We start from the raw sequence: 24,062 nt of genomic DNA on the forward strand, positions 1-24,062 counted from the left end.
GATTCACACAAAAAAATAATTAAAATCGTGCTTAGAATCATTTGCTCTCGTTCGTGCATAGATCCTTAGGATAATCAGAAACATTTAAACATTTAAAGAAAAGTATTTACTATCAGGTTATCCTATCTTATTTCGCTGTGAAAAATCTGTAATTCATCATAAAAGGTATTATCTTAGAACTGGCGATTTCTTTCAAAATAATACCGTAATTGTGGTTTGTTTTCAGATTTGACAAAGGGTTGATAATTTTAAGTTTATTTCGCTTGTTGGTTATAACTTATTCTTGATTCTAACCTAACCTTAGAACTTGATAATATTTTCAAATCATTTATTCTATTACATTAGTATTAGTAACAGTATCAATATTTACATTTGACTGGAAACATAACATTTATTTAAAAATGAGATATATTGTGGACGAGATAGGTTACATTACATCAAATCAACATAAAGCAATTTTAACTTAATATAAAAAAAAGTATAAAAAGAAAATTCCTTGCGTATCAAAAATAAATGAAACAATTTTAAATAAAAATCTGTACATGTATATGTTGACAATTAAAGAATTTAATAAATTTAAATAATCAGTAATTTTTTTTTTGCTTTTTAATGGCAATTCATATATAAAACTTTGGTTGGTTTAATTTTATTCACGTTTTTTTCTATAGAGCGCAACAAAGATTTTGAACAAAATGTTTGGCATGTAATTAGTTGTAATGTACCCCATCCCATACTCGTGGATTGATGCATGCGTGTTACCAAGGACTAACAAAATTTAATTTCAACAAAAGTGAGTAATTTTTACCAAATCAGGTCCAGATCAGATCCATAGCAAAGTAAATCATTTAACAATCCTATTTAAATATTCCATTTTACAAAGTTCAACCCCCCCCAAAAAAAAAAAAAAAAAAAAAAAAATCCTTGCAAAAAATTAAGATAGCAAAAGCATCAATTGATACAAATTAAGTTTTTTTGCTGTAGACTTGACCCTAACTGCCCTATAACAAACTAGATAAGATTTAATAGTAATAATTAAAACTTAAATAAAACAATATTGATGTTTAAGGATATTAAAAATGTACTTAGTGTATATTTAATACTAAATCTATTATGCATATTTTTCAAGGTAAACATTATTCTTTTTACGTGAAAATTTTATTTTATCAAAAAAAACAATGGCTGGAAAAAAATTATTTTTGTCTTTGGATTTACAATAATATTCCGTTTTGATTTCAAGTATAATTAATAAAAGATAAAAATATTAAAAGTAACAATTTTTTTACTAATGCCTTGGAATATTTAAATGTTGCAAGTTGTAAAGAAATAATAAATTGTAGATAGAAATTTATTATTTATTTTCTTTTCAATTTTTTATGTGTATAAAATATAATTGGATAAAGGACTAGGATATAAATTTATAATTGCCTGTAGTAAAATTACAAATATAATAAAATAAGTGAAATAAATATTAAAAGCATATAATTATCATACCAACTAATAACACAATTTATTTTGTTTTATCATAATGTCACTGGATGTGGTAATAAAAATGTAAATGTTTTTTTTCTTTAATTAAATGTTAGCTTCATTTATTCAGTTTTTTGTTTGATAAACAAATGGTATAAAATCCAGGAAATATTATCAGAAAACAAAAAACTTGAAAATATTAAATATGTCGGGATTATTTGTGAGAAGAGGTTTCAGCTTTAAATTGTTACAAACTTTATAACTTGATTGCTGTTATAATTTTAGGGGGAAAGTTAAAAAGTTACCACACCCCTTTAAAACGAGGGATTATGGTTAATTTTTGGGTTCAATAAAGCTAATCAAGTACATAACTTAGTTGACAGATAGCGCAAAAACAAAACTTCCATATTGCATTTTTGGGTATTTTAGTCCCTTTCGTAGCAACGCCTCATGAAGGGCGATTTGTCGTATTTTTAAAATGGCTTTTAACAGATTATTTTAGGTTGGGTTATATTTTTGGGTTATGTGATTGCCCCTTGGGATTAGGCAATTGGCCCCGCAGGGTTATACCCCCCCCCCCCCCCCCCCCGCATAGGCCAGAAATAGGAGAAAAGCTACTGTGAAATACGAAGAAACGCCCATTAAGAGGTGTTGCCACGAAAGCGACTATACCAGATTTTTTTTGTAAGGAGTAAAGAAAATTCAATGGGATATAATCTCAAGTTCTTTCACTATTAAAAATAAAAATAGACACAACCCAAAAGATTTTACCCAATTATCTCTAAAACTAAGAGAGTAGCGCCCAAAATAAAATTGCTGGTATGGCCACAAGTCACCACATTTTAACCCCCCCCCCCCCTTTTACTTCAACTTGCTAATTCTGGAAACAAATAACATAGGAGAAAGCTACAAAATATTACTAATGAAAAATAATAAAAATCTTAATTGCTCACTGAATGTAAAAACTACGAAAAAGTCAATATTATTATAAATCATATTCCTATTTCTGAGAAGTTTTAAGGTGTTATTGTAGTATTCTGTAGATGATATTAATACTAGAACAGTTGGAAACTGATTGTGCTTGGTGAATGTTAGCCTGCTTAAATCTGTAACTAAGCCTGTTGTGATTGTTTATTCAGCTACAAGGGTTGTTCTAGTATGTCCTGGAAAAGTACAGGTTTTCATTTCCTTCTGTATCCAAGCTAGAAACAGCTGTAAACCCTGAAAAAAAAAAATCTAATTTTTCTAAAATAATTTAAATCCCTCTATCCTACAAAAAATATGAAAATAGAATATCAATACAAATAGATGAATCGGTCCATTGGTAATTCAATATGAACGCCTCTCCACACAAAACCTTATCTATGACTATTACATGTCCAACCGACTATAGACTACTTAGTAGTAATATAGTGATTGCCTCTAGCCTCTATGGCTGGGGCTTTGCCACCAAGAGGAAAAAACAAGAAAAGTAACATATGATTTGACATAGTTATATCACTACATGCCGTAATTTGTTGTTTTTACCCCCCAAAAAAACTTGAAGCACATTAGGACAAGAATCTATATTGCCTGAGAAGCACAAACCTGTCGGTTCAGCGGATACAGACAAAGAGACAGACATCGTACTACTACGTACTACTATCCAATATAGATTTCTTAGTTTCTAATTATTTTAACATTACAATTACAAAATAAGTTTTATTTCATTTTGAGACTAATCGGTTAAATTAGATAACTTGTTGATAAAAAGGATTAGCTTAAAATATCTTGATAAGATGATTATAAAAAGAGAGAAAAACCTTTTTTATAAATCTCTTTAAAAATGTCTAAATTCTTTTGAACCTGAATGAAAAGAACTCTTAATTAAGATATCATTGTTGTCTTCTATTATTCATTATTAAACACAACAACGATAATGTTATTCATAGTTTCCGAAAACATTAGAAACTACAATGTTTTACATAAAATAAGAACAGTAAATGGTTGCACAGTAAACTCTTAAAGTAAGTTATTTGTACAGGTTTAACACACAGAAAATAAGGTAGACAAAACTAAAAAGGGGGGGAGGGGTTAACTTGTTTTTGTAAAGAATCGGTGTAACGATCTGTTTAATATGTGACTAACCTCCGATCATAAATACTTTGCCTGACATGTTATTGTTCCAATGTACATGGTCTAGTTACAGAGGAGCTAAGCTACGAAAAATTAAATCGAAAACAAAAGAACCATTGAAAAGACATTTCAAAAATTTTAATTGGCAATGCATTCAATTATTATCTTATCAATGTTCACGTTCATTTAAGTATTAGTTTATTGTTTGTTTGTTTACTACTTTAGGCAAGGTTATATTGGTGGAATGTAAAAGAAAATAATATATTACCACATCTTAGTTAACCATTCCTAGTTTATTTACCTAACTTATAAGATGACTGATTTATCTTGGCATGTATTTTAGTGTGACAGGTCACTTTATACAGATGAAGTAATATTGTATGTGTATATTATGTAAGAACAATAAATATTGTACCTATATATATAGTATATACATACATATAGTTTCATAAATATATCAAGCAAACAACTAAGATACAACATTCTACATATAAGAGTTGTGAAGAAAACTGGATTTTTAAAGATATTTCGGAATCTGATTATCTAATTAAAACGAAATAAATATGAATATCTATTTTTGGTCCCTAAAAAAGGTACATATAAAAATAAAATTGATGCAAAATTGCGTAGATACAGGATTCTGTTTAAGGACATGCATACATTTTTAAGACTTGATTATAGAGATGCTTCATTTAAAATATTGGAATTTAAATGGACGTATGCACTTTCTGGTAACGATTATAGAATTGCTACGCTTTCTAAATCGTACATAATGATAACAGAAATAATCGTCTAAAGTTTGAAATCAATAGGACAATTCTAGCATGCCGAAATGAACGAATAGCTAACAGTAATTACGTACAGACCTTAATTATAGAAAAGCTTGTATTTTAAAAATCTTTATCTAGGCAATTCTAAAACACTAAATTATAAAAAAAACTTGACATGAAAAAAGATTGATTTTTTTAGTTTTATAATATCGATATTAATTTTAATTGTGCTTCCTAACCCCGTTATTGGGAAGCGATTTATGAATTTTAATTTTGTTTGTGATGTTTCAAATGATCTATGATAATTGGCTTACAAGATCTCTAAAATTATCCACTGCCTATTTTTTGTTTAATTCTAATTTCTAAATGTTAAAAATGTAAAAATCTTTGTAATCTTTTAAATAAAATACTAAGATACTCCGGCATAATCACTTGTATGTATAAAATATGTAATATGCATGCTTGTTACATGGTTGGTTTGTGTGTGTATCAGTGTGAGTATGAGTGTTTGAGTGTGACCTTTCATTTTATCCCTAGAGTATTGAGAGAAGAATATTTGTTCAATACATCTCTAGGACCATTTATTTCACGTCACACCTTACTTAAACCTACAAGAAGAATTGCCTTTTCTTTCAGGTTATTAGCTTTCAGACAGGCATAGGGGTTACTGGGGCGTAATCGTCGGTTTTTTTAAAGGGAAAGTGGAAAAAATTAAGGAATGGAGGGAGGTTCAGAAGCGCCGAAAATCCCTGAAAAAGAAAGGAGGGAAATGTAAGTAGAAACTTATCTGATCAACTTATGGTAGAGAGAATACACCCCACCCCTTTCCTCATTTATATCCTATGATAGGTTTTAACAGAGAATTTGAGAGGGAAAACATAAATCAAACGGTCTTTCTAGGTAATATTCTTTCTACTTTATTAGTCATGATAATGAGAGATGGGCAAATTAAGGGTTAAATAATCCTATAATATAAAGTATTAATATTTTTTGTCTTAAGCTAAAGATCTCGGAAATTGCTGGTCTGAATTGGTTGTACTTTTCAGGTAAGCTTATAAATATCATGGGGTAGTCTTAAGATATCTTCCTGCCCCCCCCCCCTGACCTCCCCAAGAGGGTAGGGGAGAAACAAAAAGTTTTTCAACATAGATTAAGACAAAACATGGTTAAGCGAAATGCATTTAAACTTGAATTTAGTGAACTGCATATTTTTTCCGATTCAATGGTTTAAACTAAATTTATTGGGCCTATATTAAAAGAATTTCAATTTTCTACCATATTTTTACTTGAAAATCGTATTTTTGTGATATATACAATTTATATAGCTGGATATTTTTTATAAAAACAGCATGACGACTAATTTAGAGATGTCTAACTGTATGTTATTTGTTGTAATTCAAAATTATATGTGTTTGATGGTATACTTGAAACTTTTGCTTGATTTTTTTTTAAATGCACTTCATGCAACTATCCCTTTAGGATAATGAAAAAATTAATTTTAACTTTCACTTACCATCGATCTTTTTTCTCACTTTATTTATATGCAATACATTTTAGGTTGTTACTATTTAACTTCTTTCTATAGGAATAACTATTGAAATAGTCTAATACCCGACTGGCAATTCTTATCTATGTAAACCAAGCAAAAAGTTCGCTGATCTTACCTATTTTAGAGTACAATTCCTGAATGTATTTCTCTTTTTTAGGCACCTCCGCCAACACTCGCAGAACTCCAGATGTCCGCAAGCAGGCCAACATGAGCATCGTGCTTCTTTTCACCAGACTGTTGTCCGTCATGGAGGGCAGAAAGCCCATCCTGACAATTGCCCAGGTCTCTGGCGAGTCCAGGCCCTTGGGATACTCCGGGTCTGGCCCGTGTAAGCTGTTGATTGTAGCCTCGCACGGAGTCAACAGCTCGCCCTCACTGGTGGGCTCAACTTTAGGATATTTAGTTCTTAGCTCCGGGAGCCAGGCAACGTTTATTCTCTGGTAATATTCCTGAATGTTGGGGGCAGCGAATATGTACCCGACTATTTCGTCATTGGCACCTTCGAACACAAAACCTAGATGACTGTAAAAATTGATAAACGGTCCTAAACTCTTTTCACCAACTAGAGTGGGGTGAGATGTGAAGAAAGATGATGCATCCATACCGTCCTCCCAAGTCTGAAGGCATATCCGGTGCACTGTCGCCTCGTCTGAGGGTCGGTACTCCCGGATCTTATAGATCATGTTGGTAGGGTGGTCGGGGAAGATGTACATGAACAGATCGTTGCCAGAGTCGACTGGCATGAGCCGCTGTAAGTCAGCAGTTAAGCCTCCACGGAACACCCAGGGTTCATGATCTCCAGACACAAAAGCTTCTCTAATGCCTGAACAAATAGGAGCTTGAGTAGGTTATTTGTTAAGGAAAATTTTTAAAATAACTTTACCTATGAAAGAAACATAAAGAAAAGAAATAGTGAAGATATTATTAACACACTTGTAGACCCTTACATTCTTAATGCACGTGCCGGCACTATTAGACAATAGACGAACATATATACCCTAATTATGATATAGTATTCGTCCCATTAATCATAATTTGCATCAAATACTAACCAGAAAACCAGGTATGCCTTCCAATCACCAGCTGTTTGTAATTCGGAGAAAATTTGCCCAGTGTCAACCAATCTATGTAGGACTTTAACAGGTATAAAACACCAACCAGGTCCCACACGTATGTGTACAGGTTGTACACCACCTCTCTGTTCACCGACAAACACAAGCGGTCAAAGGCCTTCTTGACGTTGGTAACTGTTGTGTTGAATTTGTGTCTTCGGATCTGCCATTCTTCCAAAGCGACCTTAATGATCATAAATAGATCAATATTCTTAAAATATATCTTGATAAATATATCTTGATGAAAAGCAAAACATCTCTAAATTAATCGTTGAAAACTACATGCAAAGAAATTTTTTTCTCAATTATTTAACCAGCTACCTACTCATATTTATTTTTCGTATTGTTCTCTAGACAGCTAAATTTGTCTTTATTTGGATAAGATATATAAATTTTCAGTAAGCTCATAACCGGTTTTAAACCAGCGGGGGAGGGGGGAATCTGCGCTAATAAAATTGTTCACCTGTCCTCCTTCTGTACCGTTTGACAACATGACACCAGCGTTAGATTTTAACCAGTAAAATTCAGTTAAAATATCAACAGCCTAAAAATATTATAATTTAAAAAAACAGTTGATTGAATTAGTAAAAATGTGAGCCTTTCCTAGATCACAAATAAGAAAAAGAATCTATGATGTGGATAAAAATCATTAGATTGTATTTTTTTTTAATGAATATTTCTATATTTCAGATAATGAACCCATTACTATATTAATACGAGTTGAAGAAGTAACAAAATCGAAATTTAAATACAAATAAACCACGCAAAATGAATATAGGAAAGTTCATCTAAAAAAGACCATTGTTGCCTCCTACTTTTCTAACAAATATAAATGCATTTCTTTTGAAACATCATAGGTATAATCACTAAATTAAACACAAATTTACAATATATAATAAATGAAGTGCATCTTATCCCAAAATCATAAACTGAAATGTCCAAAAATAACTTGTGTATTTACCTCAGGGCCGTGTTCACAAGGTAAATAAAATAGATCACAGATGAGTTGCAGATCATTTTCAGTTATGGCTTCACTGTCATCTTCTAGATCAACATCAACCTCCTGAGTAAATATATTATTAATAAATTGTCATTTCAATATCATCATCTAGAATCTAGATCCACACACATCAAACTCACTTTTATATTTATTCTTATCAGATTATTTTTTGTAATTAGCGGCATTTATCACGGTGACTTTATCAGGGACACCTGCTGAGGCTGCTATGCTCGGCGAGGGTGATGTAAGAAAAAGTAGCTCAAGTGAAATCACATGTGGGAGCCTTGTGTGAGTTTAATTTAAACACCACATCACATGGTTCCAATCTAAATAAAACTTTACCTACATTTCTGACAGCTAAGACATAAAAGGGGTATAAAATTGGAAAGAAAGTTAATTGCGCTACACAAACTGGTATCAATCCTACCTCATCTCCAGCAGAGTTCTTGACACAACCATTACCAGGACCCCCAGCACCAGAACTAGACAACAGTGACCCAATACCACCGTTTACGCCTTGCTGGCCGCCGCCTCCACCTCCATCCTCTGGGGAGTTTGTGGCGGTGTTGTCGGCGGGACTGGTTGGGTCACACAACATGGTTGTAGACTCGGATTTTACCATTCCACTGCTGCCGCTTCCCCCAACCCCTGCATCAACCTGACAAAATATAATATTTATCAACACGAAAAAAAATGTTGCCCTATCCTTTAATGTAGAGTATATAGTACGTTTTTAAAGGGCTCGTCAGCCGTGACAGAACCTCAAACCCGTTTGGATTCTTCGAAAATGGTTTTGAAAAAAGGGAATGCCATATTTGGGTGAGATTTAGACTTCCAGCAAATTTCAAAATTGTAAAAGGTTGATTTCCCTGAGGCTTACGGGCGGCTGGCGAGCCTTGTTTTGTTTTCGAAATTAAAAAAACTCAGAAATTAATAATACGGTTTGGTTGTACTTTTCAGATAGGCTTTATAAATGAAATACCTTCAGTAAAATAAAAAATATAATAATATTAAAAAAGGTAGTTAAAAATAGCGTCTTTCAAAATAAACTTCAGTCTATGCGAGTTACGAAGTCAAATAAAGTATAGAGTACTAAGCACTTTAAGGGAAAGCACCGAATTATGATTACCTGCATGACGCTGGCTGGTGTGGGTGGATTGGTGTTACTCTCCATCACAACATCGTGCTGACCACCAGGTTTACTTAACGGACTTGATCCAACCCCAGAACCTAATTACAATATATAGTCATTTCGATTATTGGGGATTAGGTTAATGTTCGTCAGTCTCTTCTTTTTCTCTATTTCTATGTTAAGGAATATTTAACGAATCAAGGTAAATTGAGAATTGATATTTTTAAATGTTTTTTTGTTTTTTTTTTGTTTTAGAGATGACCCAAAAATTCAGTTTTACCAGGCGGATAATACGTAAAAATGACCATTTTTTAAAAAATACATAAGCCCATCTAAAATTGATATTTTCCTTATTTTGTGAAAATAACAATACGTCTAAGTTCCTATATCTGTTATGAAGTCTTAATATTATTAAAACTGTAGGGGTAGAAAATTATAATTTTTTCGAACACATGCCTTATAGTTGTGGTTAATATCATCAAACAGCATTATAATATGTGAATTACTATAAGTATTTCGTAGAACCAACCTTCAAAAAAATTCTTTACCTTCTGTTTCCAAATTTGTTTCCATGGGTTCAGGTTGAATAGTTTGATGTGTCATCAGAGTATTCATATCAATAGCTGGCCTCTCCATAATCACCTCATTCGAGGAGACAAGTGAATTCATGACGGGCACTATGGGCGCCACGATACTCGTGCCCAGAACTGCCGAGGATGTTAGACTAGCCTCAGATCCGCCACACTCTGACAACTTGTCAAGGGTTGGACTGGCCGGGCTGCCACCAGACCCATTTTCACTGATGGTGGCTGAGGGCAGCAGCGAGTTTATGCTGGATGTGGTGGTGGTGGCTGTCATACAGGTATTCACGATTGGCTGGATGATTCCTGTAGGGTTCATCCCCACCTGGGGCTTCGTTATCGGGCCCCACATGTTGCGCGGTGTAGAGAACTCGGTTATCCATTCCTTGATGGCGGACTTTAAGGCTAGGCGGGGATGGTAAACATGCGGGGGTAACTCATCAGGCGGCGGGGGTACTAAATCACCTGGTGGACCCGAACTTGAGTCTCCCAACTCCAACTTTATGTCTGCAGAAACAGTATCGTTGGCGGAAAGGCTTGAACAGCCGTCGACTGTACACTTGGCCCATGCCGCCAGGGTGTGGATGGCCACAAAGTTTGCACCGTATTCACAGTTCGGGTTGGTAAGAACGCCGCGGAGCTTTGGTATCAAATCTGGAGATCTACCAGAGTAAGGACCTGAAGAATTTAAAAAATTAAGTTACAAATATAGGTTAAAAGTTGTTGAATATTTGATTATTACCTAATTCTTATAATAGTAAAAAAAAGGTTTGTCTTAATATATGATTAAACTTTGTTCAGGAAAGTGGGTTTATTCTCTGAACCACTACAGCATTAGCGAGATCTTAGGTGCCGGACAGACAGACGGACATTGTTATGCTTTAAATTTTTAGATAGTAACATACCTAAATACATTCGTCTTGGATCATAATCATTTGCATGTTCATTGTCCCAAATGACGGGCATGCGCTTCAGGGCCTGAGAAATTGGCTGTAGAGAAGCAACTGTGATTTCTTTGGGGATTACCTAAAAATATATATCTAGGATGAAGGGTTTAAATGGGCTATAAAAATGTTCAAATTAAAAACTAACTAGGTATATTATACAATGTAATTAAAAATGAGGATCAACTTACCTTGTCACCTGTCCACATAATATCAATTTCTGGTGCCAGCTGTTCGCCAATAGTTTTCAGGTATTCTGACGTTGAGATCTAAAATTTTTGTACACATTTTTAATGCTTCAGAGGTACATAGATTTTTTTGTTTTTCGCGTAATGTCTAAAACCTAAACTAAACCTACAGGGTGTTATTTTTAACAAGAAAAATGTAAACCAATGTTAGGTAGTATTGAATTAAGTAAGGGGCTAGACATTGGACTGTAAATCATGTACTGTTTACTATTACCCAAAGATTATAAAAACATTCACTCATTAGGTAGTTTGCTTAAACTTGTGAAATAAAATCCTACCGTTGGAACAGCTCTGGTGGTGCAATACTGTGTGGGACAGAACAAAAACTTAGGCTGACCAAGGTGCTGATAAATTTCATTTGTCACGCTTACTTGTGCGTGCGCAAATGACTGGAATGCCTCTTTGTCTGACTTGGACATCTCTGCTTCAATATCGTCGAAGAGGAGCGCAAAGGACTTGCAGCCCAATTGTGACACCTGATCAAGCTTGCGCTTCAGACACGAGATCTCTTTGCTGCTGGAGTAGGTGATGTCCAGACCAGGAGAGATGGCGTAGATGAAATCCACGTTGCACTCGTGGGCCGCAGAGATGAGGCTTTGTAGGTGGTCAGCCTCCTCGACTGTGTAAAGGTCCCGCCAGAAGGCACGGTGCTTACAGTCGTCTTTAGGCGCGTAGAGGTAGCTGTTCATGTTCCAGGCCTGCATCTTCTCAAATAAATGCTTGCGTTGTGTGAGTGTCCATGGCCGACCGTAGAATCCTTCTACAACCCCACACAGGAAAGGCCTGTAGGTAAACAACAAGATTATTTAATAACAAAAAATATTCTAATTTAGCAAAGAAAACCAATATAAAAAAGTTTTACTTATTTTAATTCATTTTAAAAATTCTTAATAAAGACATCTCAGAGTCTCAAAATATTATTATATAAAAAAAATCGTATCAAAAGCGCTTTAAATCTGTTTAAAAGGGATGATGATCCGAATCGGTACACGATTACGTTTGGGATTAATCAAACAATTTATTGACCAAAAATCTTCATCCGCATCCGAAAACCGTGTTATTTGGAATTTTAGCCTGGATTTATCCGAAATCCGTTCTGAAAGAATCCATCAATTCATAAACAATCCGATCAGAATATGAATTTGTAAAAGTGCCTCGGTAATTCTGGATTGTTTGCTTTCGATAAAAATATAAAAAAATTGCAAAACTTTGTAACAGGTTAAAAAAATGACCACAATATTTTCATTTTATTTGATACGTATTATTATGCCAATAGAAACTGATAATACCAGTTTTGTGCGTTTAAAAATTCTGAGAAAAAAATCAAAACAAGGATGACAACATCCATAAGTAGCAAAGCTCAAAAATTATGAATGAATATCGGAAAAAATTACTATAAAGCAGTTTCATACAACATTAATCATGATAAAATAGGGAAATCAGGAAACCTTAAAAATCACGCAACCTTAAAGAACCTAGTAGAAGTGTCTGACTCTGATTATGCCGTAAATTTTAGCCCATTATCTTAAAAAGGAGTTGAGAAAATCACGAAAACATGAAAATCTAGGAATCGATCTAGCACCCCAAACAACAGACAGATGGACAAAACAATGTATAGATTAGATGGGCATATGTTATAAGAATCTTCACTAAACATTTCAGCTGTCTTTCTTTTCTAGGAGCCGAGAAAATCACGTTTCCCCCACTTTGTCTCAGACGGACGGACATTTCAAATTACAGAGTAGCTTCGCTACTAAAAAGGCCGGGGTGTATATTTTCCATAATTCCCCTATACTTTCCATATCCTGTGATTTTATTATATAAATTGAGGAAAGAAATTATAACTAGAGAGGGGTGAGGGAAAAAATTCAACTAGGTTGGAAAATATACACCACTGCATAAGCAGGAAACTTAATTATTTGACTTGCCTTGAATCAGGGTCTGAATGTTGTGAGCCCCCCTTCTCCACCATTTTATATCTGAAATTACATATATCCTCAATATGTGTATAACAAATAGTCTTTCACCTTCAACATACTAGCAGTATTTCTTCAATAATTATGCTTATATCCAATGCAATCATGAAACTTTGTTTATTCACTAGAAAAGACTAATTAAAGACCCAACCAGGAATTAACAAAACAAAATTTGGTATTATCTTAGTTTTAGGCGAAATACTTCGGTCTAATTAATCTTTATTTAGGACATGAAAAAACGTCTCTAATGACATTGAAACTCAGCGTGCATTAAAAAACAATTTGGTTTCGCAAAAAAAGATACCTAGCAAATAATAAGTTATATAAATTATAAATTTTAACAAATGCATGTTTGGTATAAAAACATAACAAATAAATCTAAGAAAAACAATCAATTATTTTAATTTATTTGATTTCAGATAAAAATGCTTTGAAGAAAGTGGTTTAATCATTCTAGATATATTTGCGTCAAAGCAGTTTTAAATGAAAAATATAGGTAACACATTACTACTATGATATTTGTAACAATTTAGGTACAATACGTACAACACTTATGGATGAGAACGTCCCTAATTATTGTTATAAAATATGCTTCTAGAAATTAGTATTTAGATACTCATACTTATAAAAATAAAAATGACATAATTTGTGCAAACAGAAAATAGTAAAATGAAAACCATCACCATAGTACATAATAATATATTTGCTTACTTGATTTATATAATTGTAGCTACGAGCAGGCCCAGGCATACAATATCCAGCTTATACCAAAAACGAAATTAATTCGGAAAACCTACGCATGATTTTCAGCTGTCGAAGGGACTCTAGAGGCAACATATAGTGAAATTGACGACCTTTATGTCTGCCCCTAAAATATCATTCTAGATTTATTTCACTTGTTGGTTACACCTTATACCTGTGCAGTGTGCAGTATCCGCTAATATGGCCAATGCATGCAATATCAGCTGCTAAAATTAAGTATTAAAATAAGTAAGAGAGAGATAGGTTAATTAGTAACGGATTCTCGTGGCCTTTTACCTGCCAAATCATAACAATAACTAATGATAATAACTTTCAAGACGGTTTTTCAAAACAGGCTTTAAAATAGAACAAAAAATCATCTTCACAGGGCATGCAAACAAAATAAAAGTTAAATAAATACGCAATATTTAAATCTTTTAATGGCAAGAAGATTAGACAATGTTTGGTAAACATATAGATCTAAAATTTGAAAATTAATTAGTCCTATTTCTATAATCTCTGCAAATTTGTATACGAAACGACAGGAAAGCCTTTAAAATAAAATTAATACCTAGGTAATCATATTTATAAAATGATACATTCAATATCATAAAAGTATATCTTATGGAAAACATTTTCTTTGTGTATTTAGCCCATTTTTTGTAATTTTGTACGTTAGAAAAAAAGTAAGAATTTTAAGACATTAATAATGAATTTTATACCTAAAATTCTATAAAAATAAGGAACATTTTCGATAAAAAAAAATCTATCTTTCTAGGCGAGAATCCTAACCATTAAGCTTTATACTATTTTGTTCTGTCTATTGTAAATGAACATTTTCATAACAGTAATGATTTATTTGCCAAATACTTATACTCCCAAAGTTCGTGGTTTGTGAAACTTTTTTTTTATACGTTATAAATATGCATCAGAAGTGTCAAAAAAAATACCCGACTTTGCAACCTTATAAATGTCCAGCAAATATATATTACAATTATACAATATAGAAAACAATATAAAAGTTTACTATTAAATGCATAGATTTAACTCTCCCTCATTGAAGAAATAAGGATTTCACTGTTTTTATGAGCAAACTAGTTTTTAGTTGATAATAAATTAGACATGGAAAAACATAACATAATTTTAACTAAAACTTATAAATATAAAACTTAATATACAAATATTTTACTGTGTTCAAAATTTTTTTCTGACAATATTGATTTTTTTTAGATACTACCTACCTAGTGAATTTCTTTGAGCTTTCTTGAAAGTTAAAAATATATAAAAATCTTGTTTAAAAAATGTAGGTAATATTGATATTGTTATATAGATAAAAATAAATGAGCAAACCTTTCAAAGATAAAGCCTCAATAATATAACAATATAACTAAGTAAACGCAAATAATTTTCTAATATGTAAATTTAGTTTATATAAACTATTATGAATCTTAACTAAAATTGAGCATACCATCACCGAACTTTTTTACCCAGGGACAGGTGACCTTGACAAGGGCCAGGCTGTCCCAGACTATTCTGCTATTGACCACTCTGTTCACTGATGGAGTCAGACATTTCGATAAACATCTCATTTTCTATAAACACATTTTCCGCGGCTTGACTTGTACTTTTCATGTTGACGACTGAGAATTTTTCTGCTAGTTTTCTCACTGTATAGTCGACAGATGAACCGATACATTTCTGATCATTTCCAGAAACATTTTCCTTGTTATTCTAAAAGAAAGAAAAAATATTTTTATCAGCCATAACCTATCTTCCTAGTTAATAGTGTATGTAAAGTTCTTTATAAAGTTTTTAAAGCATTAAGAAAAGGGGGGAGGGGGGGGGGGGGTAGTAGCGGATGTATCACTTTTGTAACAAGAGATTCGTTGTGGCATTCATGAGATACAATGAGGAACTGTGGATAAACGGCGTCAACTACCATGCATGCATATTCCAAGTGCTTGAACTATTTTTGGGTTAAGTTCCTTAATATTATAAGTCTGATTACAAAAAGTGGCATATCCAGGGCGACCACTCCAAAAGCAAATAAATATAGTATTTTTATAGTATATTTTTTCAATCAATATAGTATATATAGTATATTTCTTCTTACTCATATAGTATGATATAGTATCGGACTTTGATTTATTTAGTAATACATAGTATATAAATCATCAATAATAACTCAAGGCAAAGCTGTTATCAAAGTAATTTCACATATAGGGGGGGGGGGGGGGGGGAGTTTTACCACTTTTGCTTACTCTGTGATTACTCTGCTAGGTATTAATGTGAGACTATAGGTCATTTGGGATAGGAGTTTACTTTTGGGTTGTATTTCACATATATTTAATCATTTTTTGGATAGGTCTCCAGGTTCAGGTGCTGCAGGCTAGCTGGAAGGTGGTTTCTGGACAAGTAAAAAAAAACATTTCTGTTTGAAGAGTTAGAGATCAACTTATTAAACAAAATATGTATCTTTTTGGATGATATTAATATATCTGAAGAAAAGTTAAAATCAGACTCCAATTTCTGGACCTGCAGGCCTCCAAGTTCTCTCTGGACAGGTACAAAATTCAAATTTCTTATTAGAACAGTTAGAGGTCAACTTATAACAGAAAATGCATCTTTTTGGATGTTATTAACATAACTAGTGATGGGAATCCGGATCCGGAATCCGAATCCGGAATCCGCCCAATTTTCGGCCAATTTTGGAATCCGAATCCGGATCCGGAATCCGTTTTTTATAGCGGATTCCGGATTCTAAATTGGTAGGCTAAAATTACCGTCTTTTTTCTTACAACTCCCTCTGTTTGAAGGCAAAGATCAAAAAAAAATTTTCTACATAACAAATTTTAATAATTACTAATGTGATGTAAATGTTTTAGTTATGCTGGAAGTCAACACTTTAAACAAATCAAGGCTTCAACCAAGTAACATAGTGATAAATTAACGAAAAAAGCTATCCCTCTGTGACGGACGGCCTTTGAAAATACTGCTAGAATCCGGAATCCGAATCCGGAATCCGCCAAAAATAAGAATCCGGAATCCGCAAGAATCCGTCACTTTTTTGACGGATTCCTTCAGAATCCGGAATCCGAATCCGGCCCAAAAATTCGACGGATTCCCATCCCTAAACATAACTGAAGAAAAAATTTAAATCGACCTCCAAGTTCTGATCCAGCAGGCCTCCAAGTTCACTCTGTACAGGTAAAATTCAAATTTCTTGTTTAAAGAGTCAGAGGTCAACTTATAAAACAAAGTATACATCTTTTTTGATATTTTTTACATTTTTGAAGAAAAAATGACATTTAGCATCCAGGTTGAGGTACTGGTGACCCTCAGGTGGACTCTTGGCAGGTAAAAATCAAACTTCTGATTTGGACAGTTAATGGTATATTTGTTAAACAAAATGAGCTTATATTTGGATGTTATTTATATATTTTAAGGATAAAATAAAATTAGCCTCCAGGTTTAGGTGCTGCAGGCCTCCAGGCGGACCCAGGACAGGTATAAAATCAAAAATTTAAATTTAAGGAGTTAAAGGTTAGTTTATTAAACAACTTAAGCATCTTTTTTAGATACTATTTATGTGTTTTAAAGAAAAAATGACAATCGACCTCCAGGTTAAGATGCTGCAGGCATCTAGGTGAACTCTGGACAGGTTAAATATTATGTTAATATATAATAATATGTTAATATTATCCAAATAAATGCATCTTCTTTTATATAAATTGACCTCTAACTCTTCATATAAGTAATTTGATTTTTTATCTGTCCAGAGTGGACCTGGAGGCCTGCAGGGCCTGAACTTGGAGGCCAATATATAAATTTTCTTCAGATATGTTAATAAGATAAAAAAAATACATATTCTGTTTTAAAAGTTGACCTCTAACTCTTCAAATAAGAAATTTGATTTTTTACCATTACTTAGTGAACCTGGAGGCTAATTTTAAATTTTTTCTTCAAATATGTTAATAACATCCTAAAAGTTACACATTTTGTTTAATAAGTTGATCTCTAACTCTTCAAACAAAAGTTTTAATTTTTTTTACCTGTCCAGAAACCACCTCCCAACCTGCAGCACCTGAACCTGGAGACCTATCCAAAAAATTAATAAATAAAAGTAAACTTTTATCCCAAATGACCTATAGTCTCACATTAATACCTAACCTAATAATCACGGAGTAAGCAAAAGTGGCAAAACTTTTCCCTCCCCACTTATTAATAATTCTTTGAAAAATAACTGATATTTAAATCATAATTACAAACAATAATATATTTTCAGGATTTTCTCCATTACTTTAGAGCTTTATGCATTTTAGTGGTATCACAGTATCTTTTGATAGGTTATTTTAGGTTAGGTTAGGTAAGATAAAGGTTAATGATTGCCCCGCAGGGGCTAGAAAGAGTAGAAAACCTACTGTGAAAATAAGACAAAACGCTCCTTAAGAGGCGTTGTCACAAAACTGACGAAATTTGTTTTTTGTCAAAAAAAATCTAATATCATATATATACCTATATAGTAAATTTTGGTCAAATAAGCGGATTTTATTTAGTATATATAGTAAATTTTGGTCATATAGTATGATATAGTATCCAAATTCATCCTATATAGTATAAATATTATTTATAGTATGCAGTGGTCGCCCTGCATATCCGTCTCGTCTCTTTAATTTAATGCTTTATCAAAACAATTGGATATGCAAATGTTGTTCTTGTTACTTCAGAGCGTCTCCTCACGAATTGTTATTATGAAGGCATTTTGTTTGAAAATTCCACCACCACTGTTTTAATTAAAAAATTGTCTACAACAGGAGTTTCTGAATCATTAACTTAACAGAGAGACACTTAAGGGATTGCTTGTACCCCACGTGACATTTTATTGAATTTTACCTACCCGTCCCAGAAATATGATTTCATTAACAAACAAATATTTTACCTTAATTCCATTAATTTTATTTTTTGAATGTCTATTACTTGTGCATCTGGTAAGCCTCATGGGATCCCTCTCCCCTGACCTAATCCTCACCAACTCTTCAACCATGGACTGCAGACACAAGGACATCAGGATAGCCTAGACAAAACAAAAGATTTTAAAATTGGAATATCAAAGCAACCACATTTAACAAATATTTTAGTTCCTACTTAACGAAACGGTATTTGTGTTACGTAAGACATCTAAAAAGTCATAGTCGTGTTTTATAGCTGTTTGGTATGTTTTATTAAAGGGGGGAGGCGGATTTGCCACTTTTTGAAACCAAAAGTAAAACGCGCATGATCTCAGCCCATATAAAAGTTACAGCTCTAAAATTCGGCACAGCAGTTGCTTTGGTGAAGAACAGTATGGAACCATGAAGAAACGGAGGCGAAACCGCCGCTAACGCGAAAACCGCCGTTTCCCGTCGAAAATTTTTTTGCCCTTTTTTCGCCAAATTAGACAGTTCTCAATCATCTGAGATAAACTTTTTTTTCTCATAAAAATTTCCCTTATATTTTCACGTAATATTTCAAACATGTCAATACAATTTTTAAAAAATGCAAGTATAAAATCTTACAAGTGTCAAGTGAAAATATAAGGGAAATTCAAAAAAAATTTCCCAGATTGAAAATTGTCTATTATGGCGAGAAAAGGCAAAAAAAAAATCGGCGGGAAACGGCGGTTTACAGCGGTTCCGCCGCCATTTCTTCACAGTTTCATATTGTTCTCCACAAAAGCAATTGCTGTGCCGAATTTTATAGCTATAACTCTTTAATGGGCTGAGATCATGCGCGTTTTACTTTTGGTTTCAAAAAGTGGCACATCCGCCTCCCCCCTTTGAATTTCATTTAAATCGTTTCACCACAACAGGGTTTAAAAATCTAGATTAAATAAATTTCGCTTTAATGGACATAAATATCCTTGTTGTTTTAGAATACCTGGCTAGAAACAACCGTTATCCACTGCATCTTATCAACACCCATTAAATATTCAAACTTCAGCTCCAACTTTAGTTCACCACTACAGCTATTGGGGTTAGTAGAATGATCCAGACTTGGTGTGGACGAATCTGCTGGGTTGGTACCTCCTCCCACACCACCAATGTTACCCCCTCCTATTGTCATTATACGCCAACAACGAATACGAGTCACCTAGCAATGTGAATTATGATTATAATGTTGGATAAAAAATGAACTCTAAACGAAGATTCATGAAAAAAATTACTAAAAATCATCGAATATTTTTTCACTTAATATAATTCTTTCAATTAATGGTTTAATATAGGCATACCTTCAAAAAAAAAAAACAATACCTAGTCTTCCAAGTAAAATATAAACATATAAGGAAATCCCTCCATAGATTTAATAGAACAAACAATCTTCCCTGGTGTATCGAGGAAAAACATGAGAAGTATGTTGTGGGTCTATACTTTTATAGTTATAATTATCATTTCCATTCCTTGAAGACAGCTTCGCGTATTTCTCCAGTTGGTGTGTAGAGGCGCATATTGATGCTGGACTTTCCCAGGGCGAGGGTGGCACGGGTCTGGGGCTCAGGGTAATCACAGATAGCGGGGCGGAATATCATGTGCCCGTAAAACTTAAGGGACCGGGCCACTTCCATGTACTGTCTCTTACCGCCTTTGGCCTGAATATTAATTTTCAAGAAAAGGAGATATGTCTTTATCATGTTAAACTGCGTTTACAAATGATTTTTATATAATTCATAATTTACGCCTTCTTAGGTATATCATTTAAGAATAAGATTCATTATTATAGTAAATTAACCATAAGTTAATTTACACTTAATTGAAGTTCTTAAAAATTAAATAGTTAACTTTATTTTTATTTTGGTTTAACCTAGTTAAAGATAAACAATAAAACATATTTTAAGAGATAACTAAGAGGATAATCTTGATGGTTTCATGACTGCTGAAATTATGAAAATGTTTTCACCTGCATAAGAGCCAGCTCCTGTTTAGTTTCAGCAGATGTTAGAATCCATCCTCTCTCTACATCTGCCACTGTCTGTATGTAGACTAGGTTCAAGGTAGAGCTTTCGGCCAGTAACAGGTCATCTATGCTGGAGTCCCAGCAGCTTTTTCGTAACACAATCTTCAATGGTCCTTAAATATGGTTAAAATTCGTAAAGCAATTCATTTTTAATTTAAATCTTTACCTTATTCATGAAACATTTTGTCTGTCTTTAAGATAATCGAAATAGCCACATAAATATGATTGTTCTTATAAAAGAAGCTTAATATAGGTCATAAGAAAATTGTAACTATACCTATTAGTTATCCAATATTATTATTGACTTCTCATTTGATTTCGAATAAGTTTTTAGAGTTGTTTAGTTTGTTATAGAAACACAATCGATAGTCAACGAAGAACAACAAATTCGTAACTTTTTATTTAAAAAAAAACATTGTTTTGATGCACTGAAAAATGCAATACCTACAGCATCTTCTAATTTGAGACTAGACACAGTTTTCAATGAAATATAGGGAGATTCAAAGTCTTGAAGTTTTCTAACAACCGTGATATCACCGTCAGGGTCCCTTCGTATGACATACAAAGAAAAACAGTGATGATATTCTTCTGGTACTCCAAGCTGACTACAAACCTGTACCATGTGAATAACAATTTGGAGCTGTAAAAGTTAAAATTATAAATATCTAAAATTAGTAGACTTTCCTGAGTAAAAACTTCATAGGACATACACATTTAAGTGGTATTTTACATATTTGGCTAATTAGTGAAATTAACTATACAATAGATTGTTGTCAACAATTCAAAATGTTACATTGTGCTTGATTCTTTGTTCTGTATTTAACGTAGATAATCGCTATAAAAATTATTAAGGTTGTAATACTTTAAAAGCTATAAGATATAAATGATTAAAGATGTAGGATCACTAACTTTTAATTGAACCCTTTCCGTGAAAGAATCAAGTTAAAGTTTTTTACATTTAGTTAATTGTTAAACATTCCTCTTCAAGAACTACATCTGTTTGAGCGACACTCTGAACCCCCACCGTGACACGGTGTTCATTCATAAGGTAAACATCAAGATTCACAGTTTCTATGTTCTCTTGTCTAGTTTCCTGTTGAGCAGTGAGGAGCAAGGTATTGAATGTGGCACTACCGGCTACTCTGGTGTCCTGAAAAATAAAACCATTTATATTTTCTTCCAAAAAAAATCTAAATTCTTTGTTTCCAAGTGCTATTCAAAAGAGAACCCCTAACATGTAATACTAAGTTTTTGTCTGTCTGTTAAAATTCTGGTAATAATTAAATCCTATAAGTCTCCATTTTTCACAGAGGCTAAAATCGCATCCGCTAATTTACCTGTGAAACTAACTGAAGATATTTCTCTAACATAAGGCGTCTTTCTTCGACTTCTACATCGTTCAACGCCAACAGTTTCTTTGGCGGGAAAGTTGGCAGCGAGCCGCCAAACTCCCGCTTCAACTGTTGGTGAAATGAATGAAGTTGTCGGTAACGAAGCCGACAATGGATAACACCATTGATGTGAACATTGTAAACATGGTAGCTTTCTCCTTTTCTGTCCGTCTAGGATAAAACAATAGAAAAAATAGATGTATATTAGAAAAAACATTGTAATTTTCAATGAAGAATGTTAGAACCATTTTGCAGCTACTTTTTTATTATATCTTTCTGTTTGTGGAGGTTTTGAATACGAGATTATTCAATATTCATTAAGAATGGAAAACAGAACAATGGTTGGAAGTGAACACTGTTATAATAATTTATGGTTTTTATGACTTGAATTTGGATAAGAGGATGAATGCCACCCAAATTAACTGGCTTCAAAAAAATAAGTGATTTTACATTTTTTCTGTCTGCAGCAAAAGATCAAAAAATATATATGTACCTGTACAGAGGTTTCAGGTATAGAAAAATACATTTCATAAAACTAGGATTAAATTCTTCTAGGCTAAGTATCAACACAAATACATTCTAATTTCTGACAAAATATTTCTGAAATAAAAAGATAGCGTAATTAAAACGAGTTCATGGTTCTAATACAGAAGAATGAGATACAAAAACACAGCAGAACAAATTCTAGGTTATTATTAGACAACCATTTACTTGTAACGTGTATTTAACAGTTATAAAAAAAAACCCTGATATATAGATTAGACGGGGTAGGAAATCATTATTATTTTGCACTATAATACATAATAGCGGATTCGCCCCTAGCCTCTAGGGGCTTCGTCCTATGAGGTACGGGGAAGTCAACCCTCCTATATAGAATTTGTTTTTTTAAAAATAGGCTCTACTACAGGCTGATGCCTAGTGCAGATTTGTTAAAAAATAGGTACTGCTAAAGGCTGATGCCTAATCCTACAGCCTACCTAAAAAAGAAGGGATTGGAGTATTTTTGTTTTTAGAGGGTTGGAGAGTCCCACCCCCCAAGAAAATAACTTAAAACCACCACAGGACCAATAGGTATATACCCTGAAGAGTAAAATCCAATCGGTTCAGTGGTTACCGAGATCTTAAGCTTCAGACGGACGGACAGACATCATTCTACTTTGTATCATAGATATACTGACTATTGACATATTGGCAAATGCCAGATACAGAGTGTCTTTTGGCAACACATACAATTCAATTGTATACCTAAAATAGTAAGCTTTTTAGTCTGCAGCGAAGGATCTAGCTAACCGCTGAACTATTTTGAAGATTGGTTTCTTCACCCTACTAAAAGAAATTGACCCTTAAGGGGCGTAGCTGCTAGTTAAATATATGATACACATGAATGAAGCTTGTGCATGCGAACGTGAATTAATAGTGACTCTTATGTAATTAACACAAGTGATAAATTCATCACTTATATTTTTACAATAATTTATCTTGCATCGATCACATATGATTAATTCAATTAAACCCATAATTCAATAGACAAATTGGTACACATCACAAACGGTCATTATTTCACCATATCAAGATAGATTGATCAAAAACGTTATGAAAAGACAAACGTTCATATATTTTTATCACGATTAAACAAATTAACAATTTCAGATATATATAAAAGATTTATAAATGCTGTCATAGAAAATAATTGATAAAAATGAGGTGCGCCGGCTATAAGTCATGAAAAATTAAAACTATTGTGGTGAATTTGTTTGTTTTTTTCTGAAAATTTCAAAACTTAATATATTTTACTAATAAATATCATGAGTGTATTATCAAATGACAGACAATCTTGTTTAACTTCCAATTTCACTTTTGTATTACATACAGAAAAACACACACGCCACCACCACCGTAAATATTTTCTGATTTCTAATTTTCTGTCTATTTATTAGTATTTTCTCTAAATTCAAGTGTCTGATTTGTCCGAATTCCTGTAGAAAATCAGCTGAGAATTTTAGAAATTCATAAAACAGACATTCAACTATTATATTTGACTTGTAC

The 24,062-nt window shown here is 33.0% G+C and overlaps 2 protein-coding genes across 14 annotated transcripts; both read right to left on the minus strand.

Annotated features, from left to right (window-relative positions):
* Positions 1-314: 314 nt before the first annotated feature.
* Positions 315-12,937, minus strand: Oga (O-GlcNAcase). Of its 13 annotated transcripts, none has more exons than XM_080157363.1 (15): positions 12,847-12,937; positions 11,197-11,701; positions 10,862-10,939; positions 10,632-10,752; positions 9,694-10,404; positions 9,143-9,243; positions 8,441-8,671; positions 7,975-8,076; positions 7,477-7,557; positions 6,954-7,197; positions 6,017-6,724; positions 2,421-2,688; positions 1,658-1,704; positions 989-1,494; positions 315-765 (listed from the first exon to the last, which is right to left on the minus strand). In XM_080157363.1, the coding sequence occupies exons 1-12, from the start codon at positions 12,888-12,890 to the stop codon at positions 2,621-2,623; spliced, it is 2,994 nt and encodes a 997-aa protein (XP_080013489.1). In that variant the 5' UTR covers positions 12,891-12,937; the 3' UTR covers positions 315-765; positions 989-1,494; positions 1,658-1,704; positions 2,421-2,620. The 13 variants fall into 13 exon arrangements, with proteins under 13 accessions (XP_080013489.1, XP_080013487.1, XP_080013486.1 ...); XM_080157361.1 differs by having other exon boundaries at positions 2,388-2,688; XM_080157360.1 differs by having other exon boundaries at positions 2,378-2,688.
* A 2,230-nt stretch (positions 12,938-15,167) lies between these two features.
* Snx17 (sorting nexin 17) lies at positions 15,168-22,646 on the minus strand. The gene is made up of 9 exons (XM_080155403.1): positions 22,510-22,646; positions 21,963-22,187; positions 21,596-21,775; positions 21,070-21,271; positions 20,569-20,738; positions 20,071-20,260; positions 19,552-19,763; positions 18,575-18,709; positions 15,168-15,366 (listed from the first exon to the last, which is right to left on the minus strand). Exons 1-9 carry the CDS (start codon positions 22,540-22,542, stop codon positions 15,172-15,174), a joined length of 1,542 nt encoding a protein of 513 aa, XP_080011529.1. The 5' UTR covers positions 22,543-22,646; the 3' UTR covers positions 15,168-15,171.
* Positions 22,647-24,062: the final 1,416 nt, after the last annotated feature.

This window comes from Acartia tonsa, chromosome 4 (assembly GCF_053477335.1).
Source record: "Acartia tonsa isolate MP-2025a chromosome 4, ASM5347733v1, whole genome shotgun sequence".
NCBI classification, from domain to species: Eukaryota; Metazoa; Arthropoda; class Copepoda; order Calanoida; family Acartiidae; genus Acartia; species Acartia tonsa.

Coding starts and splice junctions, on each gene's coding strand:
- Snx17 (XM_080155403.1), bottom strand. CDS start 22,542: ATGTATTTTTCTATACCTGAAACCTCTGTACAG. Junction 20,739..21,069: donor CAAATTAGAAGATGCTGTAG/GTATTGCATTTT, acceptor ACCATATTTAAG/GACCATTGAAGATTGTGTTA. Junction 15,367..18,574: donor ATAAAATTAATGGAATTAAG/GTAAAATATTTG, acceptor TCTTTCTTTTAG/AATAACAAGGAAAATGTTTC.
- Oga (XM_080157367.1), bottom strand. CDS start 12,890: ATGGTGGAGAAGGGGGGCTCACAACATTCAGACCCTGATTCAAG. Junction 10,753..10,861: donor TTATGTGGACAGGTGACAAG/GTAAGTTGATCC, acceptor ATATATTTTTAG/GTAATCCCCAAAGAAATCAC. Junction 8,077..8,440: donor AGAACTCTGCTGGAGATGAG/GTAGGATTGATA, acceptor ATATTTACTCAG/GAGGTTGATGTTGATCTAGA.